We start from the raw sequence: 13,460 nt of genomic DNA on the forward strand, positions 1-13,460 counted from the left end.
TCCTCTTTCTTATTGCCAAATGTGCTTTTATAGCCCCATCTAAGCCATTATACTAGCCACTACACAAATACGGTACACGCCGCATCTGTTTCGTGCTGATACCATCGTGTTTCTGAATGAGCAGAGGATAACTAAGGAGGAAAAGGATGCACAGATTCAACATTTCTGAAGTACTTTGATTGCAATGAGCATATAAGAATGGTACTTTAGTAGTAGAAAAAAGTTGCGCGAACCAAACATAATGTGGTTGGAATTTTCTATAGACATTTAAATACTGTACATAATCTGCTGTTCAAAGTTCTTTAAAAGGTCACAGAGACACTAAACGACATTTGTATATCTTCTTCTGTTTCAATGTTTCTATCAATCAGTACTCCCTAAAAGAGAGAAACTGTTATGTATTGTTGAATCGAGGCATTGTTTTGCATTGGGCTGAATGTGATGACTTGAATAGAAAAATCGAAGGTTTTTAGAAGCATGACAGAATGAGGATATACTAGTGAAGTGGATGAAACCAGCTGTCCATATGTCAATTCCACCAACTACCTACATCTCGTTGGCACCTCATACGACAAATGCACAGATACGAACAAAGCAAACTGGCATTGCTTCTGACACTGGCAATGCGATGCAGCTGTGGGATTGGGCACAGAGAGCAGGGCTATCGCTAACCGCTAATCCTCATGTGTGTTTACCTTCATCACTAGGATTGTCAATACGCAGCATACACCCACACACCCGCCGCAATCCACACTTCGGCTAAGCCAAATGCAGCCTTCTCTCTTACGGCCTATTTTATCGCCACACTCAGCATCCAGGAGACAGATTGGCCCGGTATTGCTTCAAGGCCTCAGCTCAATGAGATTGGCTGCCGTTACCATCAAAAAAAAAAAAAAAACAGCAGGGAATGACTTGATTGTTTCTCTGAGATTTTCAAAATGTGTTTGTGTTCAAGAGGTACGTCACGTTTAATTGCTGGGCGCAGTTCGTAGTCTTCCCCCGGGCCGCCTCGTAATGATCATCAGTTCTTCAGTTGAAAAAACCCCACAAACGCTTCTGTTTGATGGCAGCAAAGACCTAGTGTTTGCCTGACACATTTTCTTTTTGCAATGTTAACGCATTTGGAGTATGAGTAGTGAATAATGAAGGGTTTTCCCACATCTGAGGTAGAGCATTCTCGATATAGTATACACTGCATTGGACCAGCATAATTTAATAACCCTATAGTTATCAACTTGGTTCCAGAAGAAACCCTCATGACATAATGGCAGATCATTGCTCATGTCTTTAACATATCTCATGTGACTTATAATAAGACCTCAGGGTTTTATGATTCTGATACAGTTTTGTGATGACCGAGGGATTCTGAAGAGCGCACCAAAGACACTTTATGGTGCTATTGACCAGAAAGTGTGCTGATGACGATACAAATGGAAGAAGAACATACTGTAGCAACGTAACATAAAAGAACAAAATGGCAAGTCATCTGTGCTAGGTGTTAATTTGAAGAAACAATCTGTAATATTACAAATGAAGAGTTGGTTATTCGCCATAAATAAAAATGTTAGTAGTACACAAGCAGAAAGATGGATTGTGGTCCGTACATTTGTCATGTTCAGGTACTTCAGCTTCCTCACACATTACAAAAATATGCAAGTTAGGTTCATTGAAAACTATGAATGGTTGTTTTGTATTCTGTTGGTGCCCCGTGATTGGCAGAAACCTGTCCAGGCCGTACCCCACCTCTTGCCCAAAGTCGACTGGGATAAGCTCCAGGTCACCTACGATCGTAATGAGGAGAAACAAGAAAATGAATGGATGAGTGCATGGTTTGAAACATAACCCGAATTTCGCCAATGTCTGAACCTGCCGTGTACAACATCCTAAATACCCGTGTGCTTGTTTAGGCCTGACTGCATCAAATCCTTTTGCGATTTTTGTTCCTGTTTTACCGTATGTTAGCTTGCAGAATATAAATGATGTGTCGACACTAATACAGCGCGCACTTGGACCAACTCCCACGCTAGCGCTCGCTCTTCCCGACATGTGCGTTAATAATGCATTTTGACCAAGTGCATCGATGAGAGTAGATTGAGTTAAAATGCAAAGCGTTTGACAACAAAGTTAATTTTGTTCCGAGTATTTGGTTGTGCGTGTGTGTGTGCGTGTGTGTGTGGGAAGGGGGGGTGATGTAATGCATGTCATCACAGTGGAGACAAGGGATCAGATTAGGGCTGTGCACATCTGTCAGCATGCAGCCATCTTCAACACCATTAGATTAGCGCTAATGAAGATACTGCGCCTGTGTCTCTATATTTGTGTACACACACACACACACACACACACAGAAAGAAACCCTGCTTGTGAGGGCATCCTCGCTCTCACATCAGTTGCTCATCTCATAAATCAGAAAAGGTTCCTAGGGATCGATTAAAAGCGGCCCGACAAACATTTTTAATAGAGACGTGGCGCTGAGCCCAACAAAACGACCCCGCAGCCTGAAATACGCACGGAATAATAAAAGTTTCATAAAAAATATTTATGGGCGCAAACAGCAAGAAGTGCAATGATAGCAAGAAGAAGGGCTGGGAGAGAATAGAGGGGGTTACAGAGAGAGAGCGGGAGAGCAAGAGAGAAAGAGTGAGAGAGAGAGAGAGAGAGAGAGAGAGAGAGAGAGAGAGAGAGAGAGAGAGAGAGAGAGAGAGAGAGAGAGAGAGAGAGAGAGAGATGGAGAGAGAGAGAGAGAGAGAGAGAGAGAGAGAGAGAGAGAGAGAAGAGATATATCTTGCGTGCTGCTTCAGCCTTCCTTTTAAATTAGAACAAGGCCGTCTCCTGAGAATGTGACATTTGAGCAAACGATGGAGAGATGGAGTTTCAGATGAGTGTGCAAGAGAGGAAGGCTGCAGGTTCTCCGTAGTGGGAAGAAAGAGGGTGCGGCAAAGGAGGGATGGGTGGGACTGATGCAGGTTCACTTGCTAATGGATGGTGAAAAGTGAGGAAGAGTGCAAGTGTGTATGTACAGTATGTGCGTGCGTGTGTGAGTGTGTGTGTGTGTGTGTCTTTAATGGGGGTTGGGTGAGGGGGTTATTAGCCGATCCTCTAGAGGCCTTTAATACATCGACCTTCATTAACTCGTGTTACTGCCTCTGTGTGTGTTTGTCCGTGTGTGTCTGTGTGTAATGTTCTTTGGTTAACATTCATTACAGAGTTTTTGTTTAAAGGCCACTAATCTAATGAAGTCATTATAAAATGGAAGAAAATCCTGATTTGAGCATTAACACATGACACTGAGGTGTGTTTAAGGACAGCACAAAACTGGACATTTGTATTGTTTTTTTATTTCTGCATCTGTCCATCATATAACTGAGTCTAATCTGATTTACAGGCGCTTTTGGATACTCAAAGACAGTTGCGAGCTCACATCTCCAACTTCACTTTCAACTTGGGCTTTTCTGGCAAATTCTATCACACGGGTAAGTAATATCTTTCATAGTCAACATGTAAAATCGTAATGACAAAAGCGGCCATGTTGAGAAAAATGCAAATACAGTGCTGCAGTGGGCGTTAATTAGGTTCTGCGGAAGTGAATTATTACGAGTGGCCTAGTGGCGCCTCGGGGCTAGTGGACTGCGCCGGGTTACTGGGTGAGGGTGGTGTCCTCTCAACTGGGTGGACGTTATTTTTATTTTTTATTTTTCAAGGCCAAATGCACCTGATTGCCAATTTAGCGGATACGCATAGAGAGACTGAATTCTGCTCTGTTCACGCGCACAAAGGCACAAACTACCTTTTTGAACATGCCATCGTCAACATGTCTGTGAAATGACATTTTCCAACACCACGCAAATTTATACCCTGTTGAATTTGCCTTAGTCACAAAAATAGACCCTGAGACGACAATCATTCATATGTGACTATCATATCTATCTCTGCAGACACATCTGGTGCATTTATTTGCTTGATGTGAGGCCATTCACATTGATATAGCCTGTATTATTACATCAACTCCCTGGACAGTCCTTTCTTTTGTATCCCAGTCAAGTTCATTTATATAGCCATTAATCACGAAAGAGTCTCAAGGGTTTTTCTACAGGTGTTTAGGCGCTGCAAAACTAGCCCCAACACATATCAGTCGCACTACCTGGCCCATTACCCTGTCCTGTCCTGTCCTGTCCTGTCTTGTCCTATTCTACTGGTTAATTGTTATCTTTTTTCCCCCTGGGTTTTGGATGATTAGAAAACCCTTGTGCTATATGTCTGGGTGACCCCAACCTTTTGAACAGTGTTGTATTTTTGAGTATATTATTTATATATCGCCTCACTTAACGCAGAAATTTCTACTGAATTTTCCTGCACAGTAGTCAAGATCTAAATCTTCTCATCCTGCCATATCTAATTGGGAAGAGAGATATCCAATCCTTTTTTTGATGCTATCTGGGTAATTTGGAGAAAAAGAACCGGGGTATGCGAATGTGTGTTTGTGTGTGGGTCTGTAGCTTCAAGGGCATTTTTCACTCATTCAACCTGCTCAGAGAGGCTGACTTTGAAATAGAAAACAGTTTAGATTTGAAAGGATTAGAATGGCAAACAAATATGATAGAGTACATTAGCATATCATCTATTGGGATGGCACCACATTTCATCAGTGTGGTATCTGCCATCCATCTGATTTTACAATGCACGCCTAAGAGAATCCTGCTGCTTGATGACGAACTCTAACCTTCGGCATCATGGAGTTGCATGTCGCAACATCTGTCACACCACATCCTTTTATCCTTGTGTGTGTGCCCAAACATAGGTACCGTGGAGGAAGATGAGGGAGACGATTTACTGCTGAAGTACGTGGATGAGTTCTGGTGGTTTCCCCACATGTGGAGCCACATGCAGCCTCACCTCTTCCACAATGAGTCCTCACTGCTGGAGCAGATGGTGCTCAACAAGGAGTTTGCGTTGGTGAGATTGTTGTACACACGCGTACACACATTTACACACACACACTGCTTGGCGCTGTCTATTCCCTTGTCTTTCTTTTCTTTCTTGCGTCCTTGAAATCACATTTGCTTTCTGAACCACCTCTGTGTAAAATAATTGCCATCTCATTGCCACAAAGCACCCGAAGGCAGAAAAAAATATATTTCCACACATTAACACACACAGAAGCACACTTTTGTTCCTACAGTTGTAAACTCAGACATGTTGCAGGATCAAGTTATAAATGTGAACAAAAGGTTTATTATGTGCTAGAAAGTACAGCAAGTTATATTATGTTGGGCAGAATCGCATTGGAAAGAGAAATATATTTTCATAATGAAAAATAGAGTGTTTAAAGAGTTTTCTGTTCCATCTATTGTAACAAAATTACCAGTGTTGAAAGTGGGGTGTGTTAACAAAAAAAAAAAACTTATATTATTGTTTATTCATGCCAAGTGAAAGTCTGGTGCGTAGCATGGTCTAACTATGCGAATGGGCGGGCTACAGCAAGTGTTGGCATTTTTGCATGCAGTTTAGTGCAATTAGAAACAGGCAGTTTGCGCTGTTGTGGGCATGAACACTGCCATATGAAGCGGCTTCTTTCACGTCCTTTAATTCACATTGTGAATGGTTGTCTGTCTCCAAATATGCCCTGTGATTGATTGGCGTCCAGTTCACACTGTCAGTCATGTTGCTCAAAACGTTGTTTCTTTGCAACTTGGGGCAGAAGACTCTGCTGCCCCACACTGAAGAGAAAGGCCACATAGGATCAATCATGTAATATTTGGACATAAACTTACTTAAAACACCTTCAAATCAAACAATACTCATACTACTACTCAGCATTGAATACAAAATATGTAAAGGTTTTGGGAAAATATAGCAAGCTCTGAGATGCACTGCCTCACTTACTTCTAATGCAAAATCTCTTTGGCACACAAGCACCCCTCCGTGTAAACAGTTAACCCACTAAACACAATCAGCATTATTCCCTTCAGAGTTCCTTAGCCTCGCCTCATCTCCAGAGCCTTTCACTTCTCTCTTGTGCTGCGATAATTCAAACAGGAGCCCTTTGTTGAAAAAATGACCACAGATGCAAATGAGTTTAGTGTCGGGAGCCTCGCCTGACCGACACTTTACTAATCTCCTAAATCCAAACAAATCTTAATACACCCACGGCTAATGGGGCATTCACCTTAATGGTAACCCAGGAGCCATTTTTATCTCTGACTATTTAATCTGAATTCCTCAAGGTAGGATGCTGTTATTGCTGTGCTCTCCTTGCCTCCACTCTGTGTGTATGTATGTGTGTGGAGATAATTTGGATAGCCATACAGGGGTGTCACACATAAGCTATGATACAGCGAGGTTGGATGTAGGTTCATGTTATTGAAGGTGAATGTGATCATAAAGTGCAATCCTTAACCTTTATTGCACACACACTCGGCTCGCTCATCTTGTGATGGCGTAAGTGGGTGTGCAGCACGGCGAAGGACATTTGTCTACAAGGTGCTCTCAGAAAACATCCTCCCTCGCAATTGGGCTCATGAACATATCTATTTTTAATTCCCGTTTCTGAAGTTAGGTAGATGAAACTCAAACATTTGAGTTTTTTCCAAGGACTCCCTCATTATTCTGACGTCAATTGAAAATAACGACCATGTGTGATTCATTTGATATGTCACAACCACATTTCAATTGGCTCATAGCTAAGGTAGAGAAAAGACATTGATTTAGTGTAACTATTTTATTGGCATGCACTTAAAAAAAGGTCAATACATTTTCTAAATTATTTTGCAGACCCCCAATCATGACTTGCAGATCCACACGGGTCCCCAGACCTCAGTTTGAGAACCACAAAGTCAAAATGAGGTCAGCTTTCTCTGTGTATTTATTTACAAATGAATTGTGTGTGCAGCAACATGGCATTCCAGTGAATATGGGCTACGCAGTGGCCCCCCATCACTCGGGGGTCTATCCGGTCCATCTGCAGCTTTATGAGGCTTGGAGACGAGTATGGAACATCCGGGTGACCAGCACGGAGGAATACCCCCACCTCAAGCCCGCCCGCTACCGCAAGGGTTTTATCCACAGTAACATTATGGTGAGCACACACCCATGCAGCATTCACACACGGAGTATAAAGATTGAATAATTACTCCATATATTTTGATTTATTTGGGTTGCCCACAAAAAAAGGAAAATAAATTCTTTCCAGTGCATTCAACAGCATTTGAATCATCTTAAAATTCTTAAAGCAGCGAAATGAGAGACGACTTACTGGAAAGAAACAATCGCTCGGTCGAAACATTGTTTGGATAATTCTGCGGTGTAAAATGCGACTTACTTTGATGCTGCCTGCTCATGCGGCCATTGTTACTTGCATCCTTAAACTGAAAATCAATGATCGCATGTGTGTTAGATGTAACCTTGGTGCGTTTGCGCAAATGTGTTTTATGAATTGTTTGACCTTGACGAACCATGGTATCTTCCTCTGTGCTATAATTCAATATTTAACAATGGTCAGTGTGGGTTAAGAGGCGAGCAATTCTAGTCTATACAGTATGTGCATTGCTTCATGAGAAGTATGGAGATGCTTCACCAACAAGGGTCTTCTAAATAAGTACATCCGACAAAATAACTCAGACAAAATTCAAATTGTTATTGTTGTTTACTCTGAAAATGTCTTCTATTGATGGGAAAAAAATCAACTAAGCAACACCGGGATCCTTTATTTAGTGTTTATTTGACTGCCAGAAGGTTTGAAAGGCAGCATTTATCTTTTAATATTGTAAGCGGTTTCTTTGTTTGTTTTTGTACTCCCTTCCAAAAATTGACCGTCAGTCTCTTCTGGTTTTGGGCCTTGTTTGCTTTTCATCAACACAATTAGGGTTTCAGAACACCCACTACCAATTAACATTTTTTATTTTTTTTATTTCATCTGCTAATGTTTGTAGCTCCTCCTCCTTCAATCTGTCCAGACAATTGCTCTCTTATCTAGAAGGAGGGGGACAATCACCAAAATGACACAAAAATTACTGGTTTCTAAGAGAACACTTTGACCTGACAAATATAATTTTTAAAATCTGCCTTTATTTCCTGGCTTCTTGTTTTGATGTTGAAAACAACAGCACTTAATTCTTTATAATACATCGCTGACACTTGGACACATCATGTGCCATTTATTTACTATTTGTGCCACACTCAGAAGCATTTTCATCCATTAAGCAACTATATTCAACACTAAGTTCAACAAAAACAACAAAACCTGGTGAAACAAATTACTCACACTAGTCTTTTAAATTTAAAACTTGTCCAAAAATAACAACATAACAACAAGCAAAAAAAACACAACTCTCTAAATAACTCTTACATTTGCAGCCAAGAGTTAAATAAGTTAGATTTCACACTCCTAAATATAAACCAAAGCAATTTACAGTACAGTTTGAGACTCACAAAAAAATGTGTTATCACATGTTTTTTAATTAAAAAAATGTTTTGGAACCAGCCACTTAAAGCAAGACATTTAAGCAATCCAGCAGACACAGGAATATTGATCCAGTTTTTTTTTCTTGTTCAATTAATTGGCAGAATTCCTGGGACTAAAGCGTGACTGTTAGCTTAATTTGAGAAATTATCATATGCCAACAACGCCCACTCGGCTTTTTGAATCCTAATCTGTCGTAACAGTCGGAAAATAAAACTAGTAGAATTATTGCTAGCCTGAATCGAACGCCAATCTCCCCGCTGCCGGTGTTCTTTTACAGTCACTTCCTTCTCATGACCTTATGTGATGAAACAGCAAATTTTGTTGCTGGCTTGGTTGATGTGATCATTTTTGTGCCGAAATAGGATGCATTGACTATGGGCCCCTGTAGTGATTCTAATGCAGGCAGTTTGGTGACAAATGAAAGAGGCCTTCAAATTCAACGCTTCATTTACACGCGGCAGGATTGTATGACGCAAAAACCCCTGAGGGCAAGATTACTTTTCTTATATTGCCCAGCACTTCAGTGATACTGCAGAGTTGCGGTTATGTCGCGATAAAATGTGATATCATCCATATTTAGCATAGATCCAGTCAGGTAGATAGTAAACCAAAAGGCCCCATAACCTCCATTTCACCCTATGTTTTTGTAATTTCTCTCTATCCGTCTCTTCCTGTTGTGCCTCTCACTTCATCTTTGATGGCTCAGAGGAGGACAGGAAGTCATCTTAAGGTTGTAAAATTGCTCTTCGTGTGTCTGGGAGCAGATTGAGAGACGCCCACTGGACCCGCGGTATCAGAACAAATCAGGCTGAGATATGGGAGATATGGGATTGTGTGCCAGCATATGTGTGTGTTTGTGTGCGCCCATGTGTGTGTTTGTGCGCCCATGTGTCTTTTTAAAATGTACTATATCAGTTTGAGCTATAGCTCTGTGGATAATTGGTTTGGTGAAATAGTGCTGAGTGTCTGAAGCTCTGGTGGCCTTCCATCTCTCTCTCACTCTCTCGCTCTATCCAAACACGGTCTCTCTGATCTGTGTGTGTCTGTGTGTGTGTGTGTTGTCTGAGAGCGAGAGACTGCAGTATTAGATAATATTGATCTCTGAATATTGCAATGATATCTTACTTTATAGTATTGCACTGTTTAATTCCTCCCACATTCCAACACTTGCACATCAGACGTTCCATCTTCAAGGTGATGCAAAGCGAGGCATTGATGTCACCTGACAAGCATGTCGTCATCCGTACGGTGGAAATAACTTTTGCGGCTCATCTGTAGTCCTCGCTCAAACACAAAAGATAGACTGACCTGATTTTGATTGGGCAGACCCTCTCGCCACAGACATATTGACTTGTCATCACATGAAAATCACATTAAACTAACAGCATTTAAATGCTACTCCGTTATGCGCCTCATTGCCACCACCTTTCTGGAAGTAATGCGCCTAACATGCCATCCGTTGCGCTTGATTTGATTTTGTTTGAATACGGTCTGAGCATGTCTGGCAAACGGTGCAGAAGAAGTCGCTGGGTTTGATGAAATTCTCATCTGCCATATAACGCGGCACTTCACAATATCCGTGACCTGTCCTAAGGTACACATCACACATTTTGAAAATTGCTGCATGCCAGCTTGACATTGGAGCTGTGTTTCATCTGTTCATCTGTCCGCTTTTTATGCCCTTTGATGAATTATTTCTGCGCTGACGAATATCTGCTTGACATGTTTGTTGCCACGTTGGCGGGCAATTTGTCACCGCAACGTACGAGGCTGCCGCAGTAAATATAAAACGACTCAGCATTTTGTGAAACACGTGCATCTGGTGGAGAATGAGATGAAAAGATTAATGCTGCTCTAATTAATGGCCATTAAATATACAAATAGACTAAGTCTAGCGTGACTGTCTAATGAGGCCACCATCGCTTCCTAAATATAAATAATATAGCAGGGCTCTCAAATGCAATATTGAAGAAAAACAGAATTGATTTGGAAGATTAATAACCTCGTCCTTGTTTGACCTTTTTTCTTGATTACCGTCCATGTCAGCAAGACTGTTCAATATAAACTTTTATAGAAACTTAGTCAAAGCCAAAACATGTACTTAACATTGCTGATACAGTAGCTGAAGTGAAACTTGTAACAATGAATGTAAAAACATTTTTTAGAGGTACAAGTAGCTATAGAAGAATTATTTGTACAATAAATGATAAAAAGTTGATTTTTAAGCAGCAGTGGCTGATGAAAGGATTTGAGTGTCTTTCGCAAGAGTGTACCAAGGACTTGTTCCTGCTTTGAAATGTTAAGAACCAAAGATGTAACCTCACTTTACCGACGCACTTTAATATCAGATTCAATGACGATTCAAAACCTATCTTAATAATTTTAATGATTACTATGCTCTTATCTTGTACATATGATTAAGGTTATTTAAAAAAAAAAATTCTTGCACTTTTTGCTTTTTGGAGTAATTTTAGTAAGGAACATTTTGTTTCTTTACTTTGATTTGAAATAACCATATCTTGAACTACAATTGTAATTCTAAAACATTTTCAAATATGTTTTATTTTAATTTTAAAATGTGTTTTGGTTGTGACAAACACCTGCTCCGACTTCACCTCATTTCTCAGTAATACAGTGAAAGTGAATATTTTTCAAGTCACTTCACAGTGTGTTCGAGTCTTCTACTTTCGCTTGAGTTAATCCAGACTACTGAACTACCTTTCCTACCAATATCTAATCTCATCTGAAGTACTAAACATAATTAAGAAAAGAAAACATGTGAGAATGAAAACCCACATATACATTTTAAAATAAATCCCACACCTTCCCACAATAACGCTGCAAGTAGCAAAGATCATTACAATAAATATAATTTGTTTTTGATGTTTTTGCACAAACAGTGTAATAAACAGTTGTCTTGGATTTTCAAGACAACTTTTTCCCATTTATTAATGTCTCTTTGCGTTTGTGTCTTGCATAGGTGCTACCTCGTCAGACGTGTGGCTTGTTCACTCATACCATCTACTATAAGGAATATCCCGGAGGGCCTAAAGAATTGGACAAAAGCATACGAGGAGGAGAGTTGTTCCTCACTGTTTTGCTCAACCCAGTAAGTCCAAAAAGACACTATATATCATACTTATGTTCACATGAGGATTGTCCACTCTTGTTTGGATCGTTGCAAAGAAATAGAGCTTCAAAAAGGTCCCCTGCTTTTTTGAGCGTGTGACTTTTTATTTTGTTTCGTTTGTTTGCTTTGTGTGCGTGTGTTTTGTCGTCTTGTTCTCACCGATGGCTTCTCGCTGTGAAGTTGTGTTCATCTTTCCAATTTAAATTAGGTCTCACCGCAGGGTGGGTTGCTCTTTCCATCTCTTAAACACACACACACACACATGCCCCCGACACATGCTCAAACAGAACAAATTATTTCGACACATACTGCTGTATGTGTCAGTTCAACTTATTTGTACTTTTTTCCCTTGTAATTATTATCTGACGTGTATTCAAGATTCAAGAGTTTTTTATTCGCCATGTTTGAGCGTGCCAAACAAGGAATTTGACTTCGGTAAATCACAGCCTCTGTTCAACATTTAGGTGACTAACAACAACACTCAGGACATGTGAAAAACGAAAGATATTCTCAAACATCCCCTGATCTTAAACTGATCTTAAACTGTGACAACAATTGCCGACAGGCATACAGAAGAACCGTCATCAAGGCCAACATGGAAAAAAAATATATAAAATACTTCAACACTGAAAGGTTTGTTCTCAATAGACTTTGTGAAACACAAAAGACAACATTCAGCACTCCGCTGACTTTACCTGAGGCCAGGCGACAATAGCAGAAGGTAGTTAAGGTAGTTGAGCTGTTACGCGTGATGTGTTCACTGGCCATTCAAGTCTAGAAAGCCTTGTTGTAAGTTTGAAAAATAACTCTTGCCCAATGACAGTTGGGATTGACTCAACATGACCGCTACCTGACTCAGAATAAGCAGTTTAGAGGAAGGTTGGTTGGTTTGTTAGTGGAGGTTTGGGTTAACTTGCGGTTGATTATAAGTCCATCCACTCCTATAGATGTCAGTGATGCACATTTCGAATAACAAAATTCTCAGGGCATTGAACTGATCGCAACTGGGTCGCTCTGGTTGTCTTCGAAGATGTTTCGCCTTTCATCTGAGCAGGCTTCTTCAGTTCATGCAAGAATACAATTGATTCAATGCCTCGAGAATGAAATGACCTGGATGAATGAGAATATTCACAGTCATACCAAATAATTAAAGAAGCAGACAACTTGTGAGGCACTTATATGGATTTTCGCTTTTCATAATCATAGATAAAAATGCTCTTTCTGGATCTAGGCCAAAATGTAATCATTTTGTACCAGGGAAGGACAACTTAAATAATGGACTTACAAAAAAAAAAGCTATTTTAAATATAGACAGAATACGTGCATACAATCAAAATAAGTTCTCTTAATGAATTTCATTTTGTCAGAATGTATTTCTGATGGGTTTTTCCCCCCATGGCAAAGAACTCTTGTACATAAAAATTACCACACAAACTGATGAACAGCAGACCATTAAGTACCAGAACTACTTTTGTACAAAACATTCAACTCAAAAAAAGAAGCTGAATGGCAAACTGGTTTGTGTTTTTGTACAGCTGGACAGTTTTAACCATCACCTTCAATCTCATATTGATCGGACTGTAGGTTGACTCATTCCTGATTCCAATGTGATATTGGAGAAGTCGTTAGCCTCAGGTTAACATTAGTTTCCTAATCTGTTGTAGTTTTGGTCCTAATGATTTTATGGTGCAATCATCAGTGAATATAAAATGTCATATCAATAAATGGATAGAACTTACAATTAGATTTATAAATCAGGGCCATCTTTTCATTTACTTTGTATGCCGGTTCTCATCATCAGCAGCAATCTTACCAATTTTCACATTTCTATTCCACTCTTACCCAGAATAAGTACACGTGCACAGGCTA

General features: G+C 40.1%; 1 protein-coding gene across 3 annotated transcripts in view; it reads left to right on the forward strand.

Moving 5' to 3' along the window:
- Nucleotides 1-13,460, forward strand: part of ndst3 (N-deacetylase/N-sulfotransferase (heparan glucosaminyl) 3) — a 39,514-nt gene that overhangs the window by 8,515 nt on the left and 17,539 nt on the right. For all 3 annotated transcript variants that reach the window (XM_049720072.2, XM_049720071.2, XM_068650721.1), the window contains exons 3-6: nucleotides 3,386-3,473; nucleotides 4,799-4,953; nucleotides 6,890-7,075; nucleotides 11,442-11,570. In XM_049720072.2, the coding sequence (XP_049576029.1) occupies nucleotides 3,386-3,473; nucleotides 4,799-4,953; nucleotides 6,890-7,075; nucleotides 11,442-11,570 (558 nt within the window). The remainder of the gene's footprint in view (nucleotides 1-3,385; nucleotides 3,474-4,798; nucleotides 4,954-6,889; nucleotides 7,076-11,441; nucleotides 11,571-13,460) is intronic.

Source organism: Syngnathus scovelli, chromosome 5 (assembly GCF_024217435.2).
Source record: "Syngnathus scovelli strain Florida chromosome 5, RoL_Ssco_1.2, whole genome shotgun sequence".
In the NCBI taxonomy this organism is placed as follows: Eukaryota; Metazoa; Chordata; class Actinopteri; order Syngnathiformes; family Syngnathidae; genus Syngnathus; species Syngnathus scovelli.